The sequence below is a fragment of the Alligator mississippiensis genome, chromosome 9, assembly GCF_030867095.1.
Source record: "Alligator mississippiensis isolate rAllMis1 chromosome 9, rAllMis1, whole genome shotgun sequence".
Classification (NCBI taxonomy): domain Eukaryota; kingdom Metazoa; phylum Chordata; order Crocodylia; family Alligatoridae; genus Alligator; species Alligator mississippiensis.
This window is the reverse complement of record NC_081832.1, coordinates 71853149-71873803: the sequence shown is the minus strand read 5'-3', so window position 1 is coordinate 71873803 and position 20655 is coordinate 71853149. Positions and strand designations below refer to the sequence as shown.

The 20655-nt window shown below is 42.5% G+C and overlaps 1 protein-coding gene across 1 annotated transcript in view; it reads left to right on the top strand.

Annotated features, from left to right (window-relative positions):
* The first annotated feature begins 2328 nt into the window (after positions 1-2328).
* The window catches only part of TRPC7 (transient receptor potential cation channel subfamily C member 7), a 122016-nt gene continuing 103689 nt past the window's right edge, over positions 2329-20655 (top strand). The window contains exons 1-2 of the mRNA XM_059733423.1: positions 2329-2333; positions 3865-4642. Coding sequence (XP_059589406.1) covers positions 2329-2333; positions 3865-4642 — 783 coding nt within the window. The remainder of the gene's footprint in view (positions 2334-3864; positions 4643-20655) is intronic.

Below are 20655 nucleotides of genomic sequence, written 5' to 3'. Positions count from 1 at the left end.
ATTGACCATCCAGATGATACTAGGGCTATAAATAGGAAGTAACTGAATATGACTCCATTAAAGCTTTTATCTAAGTTAAGCTGATGTTTGAAAAATATTTGCTGCCTTGCTTGGAAGTGAAATACCTTTTAAAAAGCCTTTTTTCTCCTAAGTGACTTGTAAAAGAAATGCCCCGTGAGAGCTAATAACATGGACCAAACATGAATCTAGCATGCCAGTGCAGCCTATCAGGTTAAGTACCTATGAGCTTTTGTAAATCCAAGTAAGCATACGTCCCCATCTTTGAGTATCTATGTTCTTTTAAAAACATTGGCTCTAAGCTACTTCTGAAAACGGGATTTAGGCAGCAACCAGGAGGTGGGTTGTGGGTAGGGCCCTGGTTTGCAAGCTTAGGCAACTGGTTTGTGGGAGGGGATTCTATTCTAGTATTGTAAACTAAGCACGCAGGCAAGCTAACCCAGTTCACTTGAGGTTTTTATCCTAGGTAAGCACCCTTATCTCACCATAGAGAATGAGACTCTGTCATGCTTTAGGAACATGTTCTGTGAAGTGCTGCGAGCACATGTCCTGTGACACTGCCTCTAGTTAGTATGTTCATTCCTGAGAATGTCACTAGAAGTGGGTATGCAGAAGTTCACAACAGTGGATCTATACTCAGGAGAGAGTCCCCTGAGGTCAGGCTATGGCCCATGGTTTTGCCTTTTACCAAAACACTTCTTCCCGATGACATTGCAGGCCTTGACATTCTTTCCTAGAAAAGCACAATATTTTAATTACGACGCCTGATGAGTTTGATCACTAGCTGTCTCAATAAAATATGCAAATGCATAGTCATTTAAATGCAAAGCACCTTTAAACAAAAATGTTAAGATAAGTGCAATCAAGTTACAATTACATTTTTTAGGAGAGTGCATTAGACACTCTCAGTACATATGATTAGTGCTGAGACTGCCTGCACAAGTAGAGTACAGTACAGTATCAAGCAGAATCGTGACACACGAGTATGCCTGAGTATCCACAATCCTCCGCATTGTCACTGCTTTGTTATAACTCAATACTAGGGCCAAGCTCAGTTTTGAGAACGTGAATCAATAACTGAATATTTCTTATGGAAATAGTCAAAGTTAAGGTTAGAGTTTTCTGCATCTTCTTCTCTCTTTAAAAGAAGACAAAATGGTGTGGCTGAGATATTGATTTTCCCTCATCATGACCAAGGCTAGGGGCTGTCATTCATCACAGGGGCACCTTTCTATAAGCTGTGATGCTCTTGCACTCCCCCTCTCCCCAGCACAGAGTAGAGATTAAATTTAGTTTGCTCTGCTCCTTCTTCTATAGAACATTCATAAGTGATTACATTTTTACATTAGTCACACTTTGGTGGGCAGGTTCAGGTGAACAGCATCTTTCAGCCTCTTGTTACTCTTGCTGTTGATGCTAGAATGAAGCGAGACATCTGTGTTCACTGTAGGGGGCAGGGAAGGGGAAACCCAACATGATAGATCAACCTTTTGGTGAGCTACTTATACTTGCAAGTAGTTACTATGTTCATATATGTGGATCTTTGGACCAAACTGTCTTCTCAAGCAACATTTCTAAAACTGGGGCCATTTCATTTTGCTCCATGCCTGTTTTGCCCAAGTCTTGGGGCAAGGGAAGTGAGTGGGTACGGCTTCATATTGCATTTGTCTTGATGAAAAAAGAAGTCAATGGTGTTGTGTTCATTAATGCGTACTATCTGATCTCCTTTGTCCTTTTGGTGCCAATCTCTAGCGTTCTTTCAAGCCCACAGTGCAGTGGTATTTCTGCAGTGATGCATCTACTTTTCCTAGACTGAAGGTCAATATCAAAATGGGGAGCAGATGGAGCACATGGAGAGAAACCCTGTGCCGCCCACAGAGCAGCACCACCTGCTAATTTTTTATTGCTGTCTGTTATGTCTCAGGTAACATTTTCAAAAGCACCTGAGAACTTAAGACTTTTAGTGGTGTATAAAGCCCTTAGTCACTGCTGACAGCAGAACCTCTGCTCCCAAGTCACTAAAGTATAGGTACAGGGAAAGCAGTGGTGCTAATGGGGCTGTGATTTGGTTGCTGCGCTATTGCAATATAAATAATACAACTTGAAGGGTGCTTATTGGGTACAAACTCTGATAAATGCACAGCCCTTTTTGGGTTTCATTAATAAGCACATTGATTCTAGTCATAGTAATGGAACTTGGGTGTCCAAATCTCCTAGGACGAGTTAAGAAATCGTAGACCAGTAGAGCATAAGTACTCAGACTCAGGAGAGAGAGATCCTTTTGACAAGTCTCTGTAAGAGAAAGAGGCAATGAGGTAAAGACAGGAATGTCTCTGCCCCATCACCGTGTTAGACTAACAGAGTAGTTTTCCCAATGACAAGCTGTGAGGTATCTGGGTGGGTATGGATCTGACTTTTGATCATCTTGCTCCTTTGCTCTCTGCTCAATGTTGCATGTATCTCTGTTGCCTGATATTCCCTCTAGCTTTCAGAAAAGCTGCTAATTGGAGCGTGACACAACACCAAATCAGAAGGTATGACCTAGGTTTTTAGGAGAGGCGTCTAATTTTAGGCACCTACCTTTAGACACCTGGCAACAGAATTTGAGCAAGAAAATGAGGCACTTACTCCTTAAATTGTTCTGGGTCAGGAAACAAAAGAGACGCCCTAAATAACATGAAAGAGGGAACCGAATGGATGCCTGTTTGTTAGTTTCTTTGTATCAGGTAGGATTTAGCAGAACAGACAATATGCTCAGTCTTGGCCTATATATAGCAAAGCTTTTTCTGCACATGGGAGTACTCTATTGCCACTTGATATGGAAAGACAGGGGGGGAATTGCTCTCTCTCTTTCTCTGTCTTTTTACCTGCTTTATAAGAAACAGGATACTTTCTAAGTGAAGAAGTTCCCCCTGAATGAGCAACAACCTTCCACTAAAATGGAATATTGCAGTTTTCTGGAGCTTCTGTTATCAAGACATAAACATTTGGAAACATTTGAAGTCTTATCACATGCAGAATAATGATATTTAAACAATAATTGCATTCTACAAAGAGGGGGTCTTTGGCACGCAATAGTCCATAAATCAATAGTTTCAGTGGCATAGTCTATGGTGTGCATAGGATTTCTGTCTCTCCTCTGGTGGGACAGAACATAGCAGTAAACTGTCTTGAAAATGTGGTTCCTGTCAAGAGGATCCACTGTAATTTTCTGAAGTTTTAACGTACCAAAGCTATAGCTCATTGCACTGGCAATTTCCATCTGTTGCCAAGGCCACGATTCAGTAGATATTACCACATGCCTCACTTTAACCCCATTGGAACTATACCTAAATGATTAAAATTAGGTACGAGCTTAAATATCCTGCTGACTCAGAGCCTGATGTAAAACCAATTGGAATAGATAGACTTGTGTTGACTTCAATTTGCATTGGGTTGGGTCTGTAATGACTAAAACAAGGGCTGCAATGTGAAATCCAAATGGTTCAACTGTGCTGGGAGTAGTGGAAATCATTCAGCAGTCATTGCAAAGTGAAATTTCATTGAAAGTAGAATTCAGATGCTGTGTATTTTTCAGCTAGTTCTTGTTTTACTATTGGAGAATCCCATAGTGACTTGCATGTTGGGTATCATAGATGAAATCCCCAAGGTTAGAAGTCAAGAAAGTATTTGGCGATTGCTCAATAAGCCAATTTATATCATCCAGAATGTGTCCTAACTGTATTATGGCAGAATAAATGCAAGAGCTTAAATTAATAGAACGCTTCCTACCTTATATGAGATTATAGGAGATCTAAAAGAAAGTCATTGAGAAAGTAATGGAGCTTCCTTGCTGTCTTTGCACAGGTTGAGAAACAGCAGTTCTGAAAACATGAATCGAAGGCACACAACCCTTCGGGAGAAGGGCCGGAGACAGGCTATCCGGGGCCCAGCCTATATGTTCAATGAGAAGGGCACCAGCCTGACCACTGAGGAAGAGCGCTTTTTGGATTCTGCGGAATATGGCAATATCCCGGTTGTGCGGAAAATGCTGGAGGAATCCAAAACTTTGAACTTTAATTGCGTTGATTATATGGGACAAAATGCCCTGCAGTTAGCAGTGGGGAACGAGCATTTGGAGGTAACTGAACTCCTTCTGAAAAAGGAGAATCTGGCACGCGTTGGGGATGCGCTGTTGTTAGCCATCAGTAAGGGATATGTCCGCATTGTGGAAGCAATATTAAACCACCCGGCCTTTGCACAAGGGCAGCGCCTGACACTGAGTCCTCTCGAACAGGAACTACGCGATGACGATTTTTATGCTTACGATGAAGACGGAACTCGATTTTCCCATGACATCACCCCCATAATACTCGCTGCCCATTGCCAGGAGTATGAAATTGTTCACATTTTGCTCCTGAAGGGCGCACGGATAGAAAGGCCCCATGATTACTTCTGCAAGTGCAACGAATGTGTGGAAAAACAGAGGAAAGATTCTTTTAGTCACTCTCGATCAAGAATGAATGCCTACAAAGGATTAGCAAGTGCCGCTTATTTGTCTCTTTCCAGTGAAGACCCTGTTCTAACGGCTTTGGAGCTAAGCAATGAATTAGCAAGGCTAGCCAACATTGAAACAGAATTTAAGGTAACTTAACATAAAACCTCTTCCTGAGGCTGAATGTGGTTCTTTATGTTTTACATATGAAAGAGTGTTGGTCAATAATTCAGGGTTCAAAAAAGAAAGATTCATTATAAGTCATCATCTTCCATTGCAACCTCAGAGGAAGGGAGGCCTCAGGCAGTATTTAGATTCAATTAGAGCTTTTAGCTAAAATATCAATGGTATGTGCTTCCTAGAAAGGAGGCGGGGGGCACTTCCAGTCTTTCTACTACTATAAAAAAAACCCTCAGACTCAGATTTTTCCCCCTATTTTTATAAATGACAGTTCATTAGAAACTAAGAACTTCTTTTTCACTGTGAAATCTAGGCTTTCTAAATCAAGGACTGATGTACCCAATTTACTATATTAGAAAGAAGAACCGGACAGCCAAAAGGCTTATCCTCCTCTCCATCCATGACCACCATTTTGTATGTACAAGAGGGAGCAAAGCTTCCATTTTAAATCCCTGAGGAAAAGTCATGCTATCCCATAACCTTAAAATTTGGGGGTAACTGATGAGGGAAGTTAAGAGCACATGTATATGTTTAATGCTTTTGCTCTCCAAACCTTGTGTTTTTTTTCTTTACAGCAGCCTATTTCAACTCCTAAATTGCCAATCTGTACCTGTTTATCTGGGATAGGCTTTGAAAGTGCTGAATACTAGAGCATGCAGAAATGAATGCAACTGAAATGCTTTGGATAATAACTATGTACAGCTTGTATGGTTCCAGATCCAAAATTCATACTCATCTCACTCTGAAAGATAAACTGATGTCATCCCTCACTTTTAACATATAGTAGCAAAACTCCAAAGGACTAGAACTCGCAGGGTGCACAAAGGACGTCATCGTGGCGGTAGGGACAAAAAGGGGAGGGTCTCTTTTTTCAAAAGTAAAGGCTCCTGCCTCTTCTCTGTTAGCTTATTTGGACCTGTGGTTCCCAAGAGGAGATGGCATCATGTTTGGTTTCTTGTGTTAAGTCCTCTCTAACCAGTCTGATTAAAACGAGGTGGGTAATCAATCAAATGCTTTCTCTCCTCAAATGTGGCAAGCTGCACCTTAAAATGCTATAACTCCATGCAGAGAAGCAGTGCTCAGAGGAAGGATTAATAATAAAAGCAGAAGGAAGTAGTTGTGAAAGGTCCACTAAGGCTTCTGTGTTTCTCCTCACAGTAAACTTGACAACTGTCTTGCACAAATTATTCAGGATTAATCTTAGGCTGAGTTTGTAAATGTCCAATGCCGTTTGCAACATTTCTGAAGTCATTAGCATAACCCCAAAGATATTAGTCATAGAAATCCAATTTCAGCAGCTCAGCCGTCAGCTTATGAGAAGTTGTGAGACATGAGTATTGTGCAGCTGTATCTCTGATCAGTAACGTAAGTGCAATAAAAGCCCAGGTTGTCAGTAAATGGGGTAGGATGGCTGCCAGGCATCCCATTATTTTTTAATTTGAAAAACTAGTCAAGTGTTCAAGTATCCTTTTCAGAATTTCTCAGCGTACATACTCTGATTTGGAGGTGACAAGAATCCTATATCTTCTTAAGCAGTTGCCTTCTAAATGAATTAGAAATATTATTATAGGAGAAAGGGGAGTGATCTCATTGGAAAAATATTAAGGGCCAGATCTAGTGAACTCTTTTGCGCACGGGAATAATGCTTTGCAGGATCTGGTTCCAATAGCAGTCATGTAAAAAGGGCGTGGAGTCTAACCTTGCAACACTTGCTCCTGGGATCAGTCAAGCACAAGCAGTCCGATTGACTGCCTGCCTGGATGTGCCAGCAAGGAAGAGGTGTCATATTGGATCCATGGTTATCACCATTAGAGATCATTAATGTTCCAGTTTCTGTTCAGCAGAGAAAAAGGTCATGTGAGGAGTGTCAAGAGCTTTTACCATCGCACGGTTGTCAGCCCTGATAACTGGCTCTCTGCACCACTACAAGTACATTTCTGCATTTCCCATCTTGTTTCTGAAGCTGCCATCTCTGGTTCTTGCCTAGGTCAAATCTACCATATGAAACGAATACTCCTGACGTTAACAGGGAAAAGGAGACGAAATGCTATGGTGACAGATGCCTTATAAATATCTGACATTAGTAGATGGCCTTAAGTAGTTAGGTAGAAAGACAGGGATAAAGAATCTCTCTGCTCTCTCTACTCTCTTATATTTGCATGTGATAGTTGGTCCATTCCCATAATTTTGTCAAAGGCCCTAGGAAACATTTTTCTTTACGTGTTAGCAATCTAGAGATGCAGTTAAAATCTTACTGAGACATTATTTAATATGATTCATAATCTTTTATAGGTTAGCCTTCAGTGTCTTCAGGAACATGCAAGGTCTGAAGAAATGTAATGTATTACTAATGTAGGCAAATACAATTTTTCACACAGTATTTCATTATCTTAATCTAAAAGATGGAACACCCAGTCAGGCACTAAGTGTTTATTTGCAATTTTTACAAGGGAGTAAATCAACCCTCACTCTTCTTCCATTTTGTGAGATGCATTCCCATGAAGAGTTTGTGATTTAAAATGCACTCCAGAAACTCACAAAATAATGATCAATGTGCAAAATCTAAGGGCATCCAGCTAATTTTAGATGGTGTTTTCAGTCTTGAAAAGAAAAATAGTGGAATTTGGACTCAACTTTTGGTTTGGGTTGCTGAGAGTGAGTCACTCAGTGTAAACTTCAGAATTGCCCTACAGACTGTTTTGTTAGGGCTGCATCCACAGCATGCCAGTAACACACTGGCACAAGATGGAAATGCTGCCTCTAGTGGGAATACCTGATTTCAGTGTTAATGATGGTAGCAGGCATGAAGAAACATGTAACATGAGTTAATTATACATAAATACCCATTTTTAATTGTTTTCACTTAGGCTTAGAGCACTGTTATACAAGAATGACATTCATCCTGTGATACGGTTAGGTCAGAGGCAGAATACAGGAATTGCTTTTGCGGGGGGGGGGGGGGGGGGGGGCAGTGTGAAATATTTTAGAAGAATTAAACTTTGTGTACAAGTTTGGAAACGTAAATTTTTTATTTTAGAAACACAACTTCCTGATAGCATAAAAAAGCTTGAAAAAGACGCATTACCTATGGAAGGCCAAATAAGTTAATGGGGAAATGCGCATATCATCACACCTAGGCAAGAACTGATTGTCAACTCTCAATGACAATAAAGGGATTGCCCTGAATGAGTCTTATCATAAATCACCATGCTTCAAAATTTACCTTAAGGGTTTCACTGCAACTTGTTGCACCCTCAGAGGGTGCATCTACATGAGATGCTTCCTGTGGAGTTGTCTAATTAGTTCCTCACTAAAGAGCTCAGTGTCTACACATGCAGCTCTATTACACATGCAGCTACACATGCAGCTCTATTAGGCCACAGGAAACTAATAAACTTTGCAGCATGTTAGTACTTGTAAATTCAAGTACTATCCTGCTGCAGAGTTTTTCATGCGTAGCAATGCATGGGTAGATGCTGACCGGGCTGGCTAGGGTATAAGGGTGCTTCAGTGTGGGCTACCTGCCGGCTATCCCTGCATGGGATCACCCTTGTGCCCCAGCTAGCCCCTCTGCAGCATGTTGAGCTGGGTCGGAGCAGCCCTGGGCTGGCAGGCTGATCCCCCAGGTCCTCTGCCAGCTGGGGCTGCTCTAACCTGCCTTAACATGGTGCAGTCCTGGGCACACATGCAAACACAGCCCAGGAGCAGTAAACTCTGGCGCAATATGGGCTGGAGTTCATTGTGCTCCATTAATTTCATGCATAGATGTACCTACAGCATATCAAATCACAGTCACTGAACATCTACATTGAAAAGCAAGCCTGCATATCCCTTGATGGTTGATCTGTGGGAGCACAGCCCCCTGTCTGAGAAGACATACATAAATATTTGCGAGAGGGAAAGTTAAGGTTTTCATTTTTTGCCACTTAGCCTTGGAGGCTACAAGTGAATTTGGTAAGACCCGGACGGTCTGCTATGATCTTGATTCTGAAGTATTGGGATGAAGTACAAGAAAGGAGTCTTGGAGGTTTGAGAGACAGAAACTCAGTGTCAATCAGTAATACATAGACTTGGCCAGATATTCACTAGATGTAAATCAGTATAGCTTCATTCACAGCAGTGATGGATCTGGGCCCCTAATTAGAATACAGGCATGGAGGCAGGATGCATTTCTCAGATAGCGTGGAATGTGAGGATCTGTCTTTGTGAATAAGGTCTGAAAAAGGATCAGATTTGGTTTGAAAAGAAAAGGTCTGAAAAGTGTGGGGTAGGATTATGTGCCATAGAAGTGCGTTTTTTTTCCCCAGGTCTTTCCTTTTAAGCTTCTGATGTCTTACAATGTCTTGCACAGAAAGCTCCCCTATTAATGCTAGAATCGAATGAGGCTGCAGCAGTCTGGTTCTAAAATGAAACTTTTCAATAAAAGGCAAAACCCAAGATATACGGAAGGGAAAATACTCAACTTGCCGTTTGTACAAAAAAATTCTCTCATCTGCCTTTAGCACAGTCATAACACGGTCCCATTTAATTACTTGGCAACTAGCCTGAATAAGGGGAAAAGTCATGACAAAAGTAGATTTTTTGAAAGTTTGCAACAAAAAAAAAAGGAGCAAGAGTTTGAGTCATTGAGATTCATTGGCAATTTATGCATGATTTGCATACTAGTAACTCAAGGGTAAAATATAGTGTTTTCCAGACAAAAGTGCACTCTTGCCTTCCACAAGTTAGTTATTTTATACTTCAGGGCAACTCAGGGCACCTACCCCCCATCTGATTCTGACCTCATGGTAAACTGGGGGATAAGTTGTGAAGTAGGAGCGGTAACACTTCATTGTTTTGTGACTCCTGATGTAAAGGAAAATGTAAGAGCAGCAGATCTTACACCAGATTGTATATTTAAAGTAGGGGCTTCTTTAGATAATGTACTACTAGCTTTGCCAACTCTGTATTGCCCTCCTCTTGCAGCTTCCCATATGGAGGGCACGGTGGAGTGGACGTGTGTATAGCAGAAGTAGTTGTGTTCTTGGCAGTCTTTACTGGCACAGTGGTTCTTATGGGGCACTGCAACCAGGCACAACTAAGAGCATCTCCAAGGCTGCTCTGATCTGTATCAAGTGGTGGGAAAAGCCATAGCCGGCTCTAGAGCAGGAGTGGGGCAATTTTTTGCTAGCCCCTTGCTTACGTAGTGATGGGACTTCACAATGCCTCTTTCATCAAGTCACTCTTTAACACGAGAGCCGCCCTCCAAGCAAAACATTTGATCTTTGTCTTACTTTTAAAATGTTGTTGAAGCCTCTTGGTAGGTAACAAGTCATAAATGAGCACCCTAAACAAATTGTGAGAGGGGTCATAAATTATGTAGCAACGTGCAACTGCAGCTTATAAAACACTGCAAAAAGAAGCCCTAAAAACATCAGGAATGAGACATCTTCATAAGAAATTAAAAATGCTGGCTTACAACTACAGCTAGTTGGGGTTTTTTTCCTATGATTTCTTTTCCCACTGATTTGTTGTCCCCAAATTAAACATTTTTGGGGGGAATGGGTCATTTTCAATAAAGTTTTTGTCCAGCAGACAGAAGTCCCCTGCTCCAGTATGGACTAGATGGGGCAGAGGGGTGGGAATCCACTGTAACAGAGATGACAGTCCGGTGGCGGGACACTTACCAGGGATGTCGGAGATCCATCCCTTCAAGACTTTGCTCTGCTAGATCCAGTCCAGGGGTTTGAGCTTTTGTCTCTCACATCTCTGGGCTATTTTGGGGGTGAGAACTGACTGTAGCACAATGCTTATGGGAGTTACCTGGATGTCGAGACCTATGTTCAAGTCTATGCTCTTCCATAGTCATACTCAGGTGGCTAATTAGTGGCTCGTGTCTTTCTCATTCTCTCATTGAAGCAGGGAGTTGAACTGCCATCTCAGTGTAATGCCCCCGCCCATGAACTACCAGTTATTCTGGGGTGGGCGGATGGGTCTCTCTTTTCTTTCCCTTCCCTCTATTAAAAATGCTAACAAGGCTTGAGAAAGTACAGGAAAATATTGGAATCTCACAGGCAAGAAGTCACAAAACAAGAAATATATTTCCCAACTATCTTTACTTACAGCCCAGAGAGTAAAATTATAAACTGAGATCCCAGCTCAAAATTTAGATACGCTTAAATTTTGAATCTGATCCCATCCAGACTATATTTAAACCTTATTTAAGTTTTCATAGCTCTATATTATATTCCACAGCAGTCAGATATGAAAGAATGCACAGCCCTAAACTGATGGGCTACCTTCTCTGCTTTGCATTCCAGTACTTTTATTCAAGTTGAGAAATACTTTATGAATATTCCCCATTTAGGTGGAAAAATCTCTCTTTTAAGCATAAAAGGAGAAAACAATCTATCTGTATTTATATTCTGTATTCTCTTCCTCCTACTCATGTTGCTCCTGCAATTTCAGTCACTTGTAGCAGGGATACAATAAACCAGACTTGTGCCACAATCTAGATAGGTCAACAGTATTTACGCTTCTTTAACTGCAAACAGAACATGGCCCATAGGATGCAGCCTCCTTAGAGGTGTAACCTTCCTGTGATACAATATGCAAATATCTTCACAGGCATCATCTGCACACAATCCGGTGACTCATTTCTTAGATTGGGATGTCACAGAGCAGAGGCAGTATTATTATTAAAAAAGGGCTGTGTGCTTATTGATCTTGTTAGGTGATTGCATTTTTAGCAGGTGACTGGATGGGGCAACGCCCTTGACATGTATAACAGAAATGTCAGGCTAAATTGAAAGCTATATTATGAATGTTCGAAAATGGTGAGTGAAATGCAGCCCGTTAGCTCTGCTCACTCTTTATTCTCTGGGATTACCCTCTTTCCTTCTGTTAAGGTCTACAATGTACAGGTCTCTGCAAGGCCATTGCTGTCACCTTAAATACATGCTTCAGGATCACGGCATGTCCTTGTGACAAAGAGCAAGGCTCCATTCAGCAGTCAAAGCAAATTACATACAGAATTGCAAAGGAGGAGATGTAAAGATCTTGCCAATCAGAAGCAGTGTAATAAGATCTTTATTCAGGCTGCTTCAAATGTTACTGCAGAAATGATCAAAGCCACCACCGTGCGCTCCATATGGGAAGGTATACGGTGGATGATCCTTGCTTATTAATCCTATCAGCATTGTCTGTTCCTCTACACCAACCTTTGTTTTCCCTTTCCCTGCTGGTCCCCTCGTTGCCATTGTTGCTCTACCTGTTGCTGTCCACATTAATCAATCCTTCTCTAAATTGTAAGGGGAGGACATAGACTCACCCTCTGGCATTGTACCTGGTCAATAATTGCCTGTACAAATAGCTAGATCTGGACGGCTGATGTGTCAGTAATACCAGTATTTGCAAAGGCAATCAAGTAATTTGAAGCCCAGGACAAGATCCTCAGCTGGTGTAAAACAGCTGTCATTTCAGTGGGGCTACACTCATTTTCCATCAGCAGAAGATCTTTCCTCTAACATGCCCATTCATAATGAAAGCCCCCATTGGGCCTCTAGCAAAAGGACATGGCAAATTGCACATGCGATGATACAGTAAGACCACCCTCATGGTTTAACCTAATGCTCCCGCACAGTTGTTCTCAACCTTTTTAGACTCTTAGCTCTTGTTACACTCAAGACACCCCTTGGAAAATGCCAGCTCTTAGGTATCATGCATTTTTTAAACGCCAGAAAATAATAGAGCAATGCTTCTGTTGAAAAGGTCTTGGAAAGCACAAGTCAGGAAGGCTCCTGACACTGTGGAGTCCTATATGTATTTCCTCTGGGTATATCTGTGAATCGTGCGTAGGTGCTTGCACACCTAACAATACTAATAATGCGCAGAACCCTTTAAAAGAGTCTCACAGCACTCCAGGATGCCATGGCATCTGGTAGAGAATCACTGCTTTAACAAGGCTTGTCTTCTTGCTATTTTCCCCCTAATCTGCTGGGTACTGGTAACTTCATGTAAGATGTTCGATGAAAATCTGTTAATGGACGTGCCATTGCAAGCTCCCTCTATGACCAGATTTATATGACATATATGAGGGCCTGGGTTGACAGTCTGACAGGACCATGTTACTGCCAGTGCAAAGTGGCTTTTAAGCTGGTGTATCTGGAGCTGGGGTAGGCCACAGCAAGATCAGTGAGATGTAGGCATCGCAACTCTTCTACTCACCCTAATTGATAGCACAGCTGGTGACTAGGGGGGAGGGAGGATGGTTGGGACAATCTCTGGTGGCTCCTGGAGACCTTTAGTATTTGATATAAATTTAGAGCAGTTGCCAGGCTGCTCCATCTGATTCTGATTGGATTAGCTCAGCATCTAATGAGATCAAGGTTGGGGTAGCACAAAAGTGGCCTTTTGCCCATTGCCTCCTGAGATCATGCCAGATGTCTCCCAGTTGTTGTGCCTGGAAACACTGGGCTGTGTCTAGAGCAGCCACACGAGCTGTGAGGCTTCTTTATTGAAAAGTGAGAGATCATTATCTCAGTCTTCTGGCCGAGTCTCCCTCCCTGTGGGTTTCGACCATGCCCCTGGTGACCTAGAAGCACTTGTGGGGTGTTCCTGAAGATGAAGATAGCATATGAGTATCTAGCCTGTGCCAGATTATTTGCCCATCTCTTTCCAAAGGCCAGACTCTGACTATGGACCTGGCATTTCCCTATGATCATGAATACGAGTTTTCAAAAAAAATAAAAACAATCAAAAAATCACAGCATTTTAATGCAGCCTCAGTGATTGCTTGGCAATATGTTACAGTGCTAATAGAAACCTGGTGGCAGCAAGAGAAATACAGCTCACAGAAGATGCGTTAGAAACAGATGAGACAGAAAATATTTTACCATTAAATCTAGTGCTTGGGAAAGGTCCCATGTTAAGACCCAGGGGAAATGAGCTTCTCTGTTTATCCACAGCATAGATGGAGCTGAGGGAGCATTGAGAAATGTTCTCTGTAATGATGCTGCCCTAGCTGTGCACCTCAGCTCTGCTTTGGAGGAAGGGAGAGTACCATTGCGATGCCCAGCAAGTCCATGGTACCCTTTCAGACGCTGCAAAGAAGATGTCTGTTAGCATCTGGGAGACATTGAGTTCAGTCCCCTGTTCTGTCACAAACTTCCCATGTGGCCCTGGGGATCTCAGCCAGGGCTACTCCCAATAAAAGACCTCAGGGTTTAGAAGTTAAGCAGAATTTCAAGTTAAGAAAGAAATCTCCTTATGTAGTGCCTGGGGAAAATTAGTCATTCAACTCAATTCAGTTTATCTTGTGTTAAGCACTGAGCTGCTCAGACCTGTCAGGACTAGGATATTTTTTAACATGTTCAGAGGTGCAACTGTCCAGAAGGGACTTTAAAGTAAGACACGAAGGTACCTATGGGCTTTAGGGACAGGCTGAGTGGGCGTTTTCAATACTGAACTTTTGGACTTGGTGCTTGATTCTGTGGAAATGATAGTAGCTACCGTAAACTGGCAGAAGTAAATGTAGTAGGGCCTACTGTTCCAAAAAATAACTAATAGTTTTTTTTAATTTAAGCAAGACAGAATTTGGGGAGCAAGTGCTTTTAATTGTATTTGGAAGCTGGAGACAAAAGTGTAATTGTGATTGCATGAGCTGAGCTCTGTAGACACACGTCTGGGAATAATTTGATGTGAAAAATGCATGATACACACTGATAAAATAGAATTAGGCTATTGTTGTCTCTTGAAAATGATGGTAAGAAAAGAGGTACAGACAGTAATGACTGGGAAACAGGAGGCTAGGAGGGAAAACTGCTGCTATTTATTTTCACAGGCATGATTTTGAAAATGTAGATCATGTCTTAAAAGAACATCAGGATAAGAAACAGCAACAATATAATCTGAAAATTGTAAGGGAGAATTACTTCCTGGGAAATACTCAATCAGAAGGCAGCAGTTATAAAAACAAGATAGGCATTTAAGGAGAAAAACAACCAGAACAGAAACTGAATCAAGCAGAAGTGTAGGGTTATTGCTGGGAAAAGGTAGTACTGAACTAATAATGGTAACAGCGTGGCATTTGAGAGTCTGATCTGAGGGCATTTTGATTAATAGAGAAATTGTTGTTTCTTGCGCTATTGCTGCACAGGACATGATATCAGTGTCACCCACTTGGATGCCTGCTGGAGCACAGTATGAATTTACACTTCATAAGGTTTGTCCTGAAGATCCTCAGCGTGAAATCTCCTAGCATCGGCATTGCTATGGAAGGCACAAAGGCCAAGATTGTTAGAGGAGCATAGGCAGCTTACTCCCACTGAAATCAAAGGCCTCTAGGAGCTGCAAAAAACATAACAATATGGCCAAAACGTCTCAGACCTGTCATAGCTTTCTTACACTTAGGTGCAGAAGTGTTAGAGGTCACACAAGGGCACAGTACCGCTCCTTGCCTGTTAGAGAGAGAATCCAGGAGCTTTCTCTCCATGGGAATGCATATGAGCATGGCAGGTTGCAGGCAGTCCAGGGAAGTGATGGGGGCTGCTGACTCTGAGCTGCATGGCAGGGGATGTAGTTAAAGAGAGGCTCTGGGCTAAAGAAGCCCAATATGCTCCCTTTGGGGTAGTAGGGGCAGGGTGTCCCTTTTTGGGGTCCCTACAAATGATTAGTGGCAGGTGCCCTAGTTGTTACTAGAAAGCCATACTGATCGTAGCCTTGGAACGGACAGGTGCTAACCACTTTCAGAGCTGCTAACACAATAGGAACCAGGGACCGGACTAGGATCCTGTGGATTTGCACAGTTTGCTCTCCCCTGACACTGGGCTTGGGGAGGAGGATTTTCCTACCAAATGCCACTTTTCATTGTCTCTGTGTCTGTGGGGGGGGTCTCACTGTTAGATGCTGGAGCCTCTCCTGCAGCATTAGTGCAGTGGCTGCAGGTTTCCCTGCCAAACTCCATCCCAGGCTAGGATTTAAAAGCAGCAGGCAAGCATCATTCTTCTGGATCATGGTGTGCACCTAAGAGGTCTAGTCAGGGGTCTGATGAATCCATTTGTACAGAGTCCTGCAACCATCGCACCAAGACTTTCCATGCATATACCTAGGAAGAGTATGGAGGAGTGGAGCCTGCCCAAGACCTACCACCCCCCCTTTACACCACTGAGATGCAGTCCAAAGGCCAGACAGAGTCTAGGCTTTCAGTGCCTCGATGGCTGTAGCTTTTGCCACAGAGCAATGGAGGATTTGAAAGTAGCCACCTAAAAGACAATCAAACTGGCATTTTTACAAGGTGATTTTCATGAACGATGCATGCTCCGAGAGGCTGGGGGGCACGGCGACTGCCCCCAGGCAGTGGGGGCGAGGGGGCAGCAGTGGGGGCATGGCGGTGGTGAGCGGGGAGCTCTCGCAGGCAGCTGTGGTGGTGTCAGTGGCGAGGAGGGGGGTGCACCCCCTACACATTGCCAATGGTGATTTGTGTTCTTGTAATTTGTAGAGAGGGGATGTAGCTACATTACCCTTGGGAGCTTGATTGGTTAAGTCCTCTGGGCACCTTTGACTATCTCCACCCCTGTATATAGGCTTGCCAGTCACTTTTGAGATAAAGTAAAGGAGGGATCTTTTTCATTCCCACTTCTATTAAAGCTCACATAAAGATTCCCATTGGCTTTGGGAGACATTGCTTCAGGACCCTGCGTGAAATTCTTTCCATTTTCCACTCTCTGTTATGGGCTAATCACAGATTAAAGCTGAATTAGCCATGAGGGACATATAAAAAACAGCTGTAGTTAAAGTTACAGCTGATGAACTGTATAGAAAAGCAACATAACATGTGAAGCAAGTTTTGGATTTAATTCATTTTGTGTACATTTGCAATAACTTTATTTGATCGTATTTTCCCCTGCAGTCAATGTGAACGCAGAACACCTGTAACCTGCTGTTAAATATGTAGTGGTTTATTCTGTGCCCCTGTTGCACGCACAAATCCCATGGACATCAGTGGAGTTTACCCTTAGGCACAGGGAGAGAACCAAAACCTCTAGAGAAAGTCTGTATTTATGAGAGTCTGTCTTTTATAAGGTGCTTAATTGAATTATGGAGTGCTTCGGACTACTCAAAAAGAGCTGAGTGCTGTTTTCTCCATAGGTCAGAGCCTGAAATATGTGTCTCTCCGGACATCTGCAGACTTTCCAATCTTACCATAAAGCAGTTTTGGGAAATAGGAATCAGATGGGTTTTGTTTATAAAACGTTAAGAGCTTGATAGCACAAAGAGGTTCAGGGGACAAAAAAATGCCCAGCATTCATCTGTATAGAGAAGAGGAAACTGAGAGGGGATTAAATAGCAGCCTTCAGCTACCTGAAGGGTGGTTCAAAAGAGGATGGAGCTGGGCTGCTTTCAATTGTGGCAGATAACAGAACAAGGAGCAACGGTCTCACGTTGCAGGAAGGGAGGTTTAGGTTGGATATTAGGAAGAACTTTCTCACTAGGAGGGTGGTAACACACTAGAACAGGTGACCCAGAGAGGTTGTGGACTCTCCATCCTTGGAGGTTTTTAAGATCTGGCTAGACAAAGCCCTGGCTGAGATGATGTAGTTGGGGCTGGTCCTGCTTTGATCAGGGGGTGGGACCAGATGTGACCTCCTGAGGTCTCTTCCAACCCTAATTTTCTATGATTCTAAGTTACTCCTGGGAGAGTTTGTTCTGGGAGACTGAATGTCTGCATGCTTTCCCTGACTTAACTCATCCTGAGGACCAGGAGGAGTAGAGCCAGGGAAAGGCTCCTCTGCTTTCCAGAGGCATCCCGCACTCTGAAGAAGGCACGGGGAGCAATTGTTCCTGCTCCTCCCAGAGAGATAGTGGAAGTGGGAGGGGAGAAACAGCCCCCGGGTGCTTCCTGCCTGCGTCTCACTCTAGAGTGCCCAGTGCCAGAAGCAAAGAGGGGCTTTGTCCCTCTGCTCCAATCCTTCTGAGAACAGGAGGACTGGAGCAGCCCACCCTTTCTTCAGACTGGGATCACCCTGGTCTCAGGAAGGCACAAGGAGCAGGATAGAGGGGGCGGTTGCAGACTGAATGTCTGTACTACCCTTCTCCTGGAATCATTGCTAGCAATGGGCATTTTCCACGGATAGAACTGAACATTTTTACACAGCCGTTGTTGGCGTAGTGTCTCCCTGAACGGTTGGATGAGGAAGGACAGTGAAGAGTCAAATGTGTGTGCAACCACCATTGTTGCCCAGAGCAGCTGAGCCAGCATGAGGTCAGACGTGATGGAGTAATCTCCAGATGATAGAGGCATATAGTACGCTACTACTCCTTGGGAAGACTTAATAATGCCTACCCTGGGATATTTGTGAGGCTGAGTACCCGTGTGCTGTTTTCTTATCACCAAACCTAGCTCTAAACATTGATGCCTTTGCTCTGCTCTGTCCTTTCCCACAGCGACTAGACCACGGTGGAATCGAATGTCTTATTAAATAGAGCTGAACGAATAGCAGGGATGTATCTCTGCAAACGTTGATTTGGGTTTGGGACTAAATAGTGACTTCATTAAAGGGGTTGAGATCCTTTTGTGTAATGTTCCCCAAATATACCAAATGTTTTGTGAGTGATCAGCAACAGCTTTCCATCCAATAATTTGCTTACTGCTTTTTTGGGTTTGAGGATATTCGTTTAGCTCTGGAGCTGGTCAAAACTTTTTTAGCAAATAGATGATGAGAGGTGCATTGCTTAAACTACATACAATAGTGGGCCAAATGGAGTGTAAATCACCTGGTACCAATATTCCTCCACCTGCAGCTGTGAAGGCCTGGTTCACTGGGTTCAGTGACTACTTTGCTGTGTTTGGGCCATTCAGACTGATGCAGTCCCTAATTGTGGAGATAATGTTTTATTCCGAAAGCCATTCACCATTTATGTATTCAAACTCATTATGTCTGTACTTGGATCAGATGTGAAAATATGACAGCCCATTAAATGCTCTTCATCTCACGCTAAGCATTTCTTCAAAAGCACAATTTAATGGTTTTAGGAGTGTTTGAAATTTTATAGCGCAAGTTGTACACCCGAGTAATTAACACTTTTTTTTTAATGTGGAGTTTTAATATTTATTAGAATTGAAGCACAAAGACCACGAGAAAAAAAGAACTTGATCTTGCCCAGTTGGTTGATTCTGCTGTAACCCTCATGCTACTACCACCACCCTCTTTTTTTAAATTTAACTCATTCACTGCCTCATTTTTTTTCTCCCAGCCTTGTTTCTGTTGTTATAAAATCTCCAGTTCACACAGCAGGATAGTCTACCTTACCCAGAACTGATGTCGAATCACGTTGCTTGATGGATGGAGATGACGATGCTCTTTTTAGGTATTATTCTAAAAAGAGTAAAACTTGATGATTGTGAAGGTAGGATAATAGTTTCCATTCCAACACTCTGTTTTTGTACCTCAAATGTTAGAGATATACCCATATTAGATAAGAGACCATAAAAGCCCAGGAAAATATTTCCCATTAACAAAAACTCTTTTTGAGTTGTGGAACAATTTTAGCACTGAAATGACTTGGAATGGGAAGTTAAAAATGGCTCCGTGGTAGGAAGATGTATTTAAGTGTTCTGGTAGCATTTGGGGTTGGTTGATTTAGCATGGTGCACTTTGCATAAACACTCTCATTTCTCGTTTGCAACCGCAGCGAAGGTTGAAGCTCGCTGGCATTGATGGCTAAACTAGCTAAGCCATGAAAGATTTGTGTAAGGGTGTTCAGCAAGTGGACTTGTACAGATGGAAAACTTTCTGCACTCTCAGTGCTGAGAATCCCTTCTGTTCTGGCCTCAAAAGCTGTGATTTTGTGAATTAATGTTTGTGGAGAGCAACAAAAACTCAAAAGTAGCCTCTCCATTTTAAGTACTGTTATTAGCAAGTACCCTTTCTGCTGCTCTGTGGGTAAAACATTTTTTACATTATCTGTCTGGCACATTTGAAAAATAAAGTGCTTTTTAAAATGTTGCTGGAGGAAAGGTTTTGCCTTAGCCGTGAAGCCAAACTAGTGGTGCCTGAAAATTGATGTGAAAAATGTGCTTATATATGTGAACAAGAAGGTACCATTTTCCCCGTGTACTTTGGAAATGTTTGTGCCCATGTAAATCAACCCGCATTGGCACATACACTGGTAATGATAATAATAGTGATAGTGGAGCTGATTATTTTACAGGGCCTCAGCTATACTAGGTGAGCTAGAAAGTATAATTTAAGAGAAGTACAGTTCCATCAGTGGTACCGATGTAGAAGCTATACATTAAGGAGGATTGTATTTTTTTCACCACCAAACAACACATTTGACCATGTTTAAATGACACGGTTTAAAATCTAGGAGGAAGAAGTGATAGAAAATGTTCTGTTGGGAAATGGTGTTGTCTTATAACAACAACACGAAGAAGCAGAAATCCAAAGGAACATGCTGAATTTAGTGAAATTTTAAGAAACAAAATATAAAAATGTATACTTCTATCACATTAAAGAAGCCAAATCAGAACACAAGGCTTGCACAGTGTCAAAATGGTATTGGTCAACTGATCTCCCATTTTCTCTTCCCCTAAACTATCATTAGACACAATTTTTTTTAATGTCTTCAATCTGAACTTGAGCAACTTCAAATTGCCTTTATTTCCCATGATATGGTGTTTCAGCCAGACCAGCTCTGGACACCTTCATTGTCCACAGAGGACTGGAGATTTTGGGATGCTGCTTTTTTCCGTTTTGCCATGTTTCGTACCTGTGCAGTTCTTCTAGCAGCAAATCCTGGTCATAACCAACAGGACACAGCAGAATCCCAGTGATGATGATTACAGCTATTTATGATTTTCTTAAAAGTCCCAGAGGGAATTGGGAACCCTGTGTAGCATCATACATGACAAGAAGAAATGTCTGCTCCCCGTCACCATGTAAGAGTGCTGTGGGAGCCAACAATGGATACAACAAGCAGTGGAGAGGGCACCATGTAACACT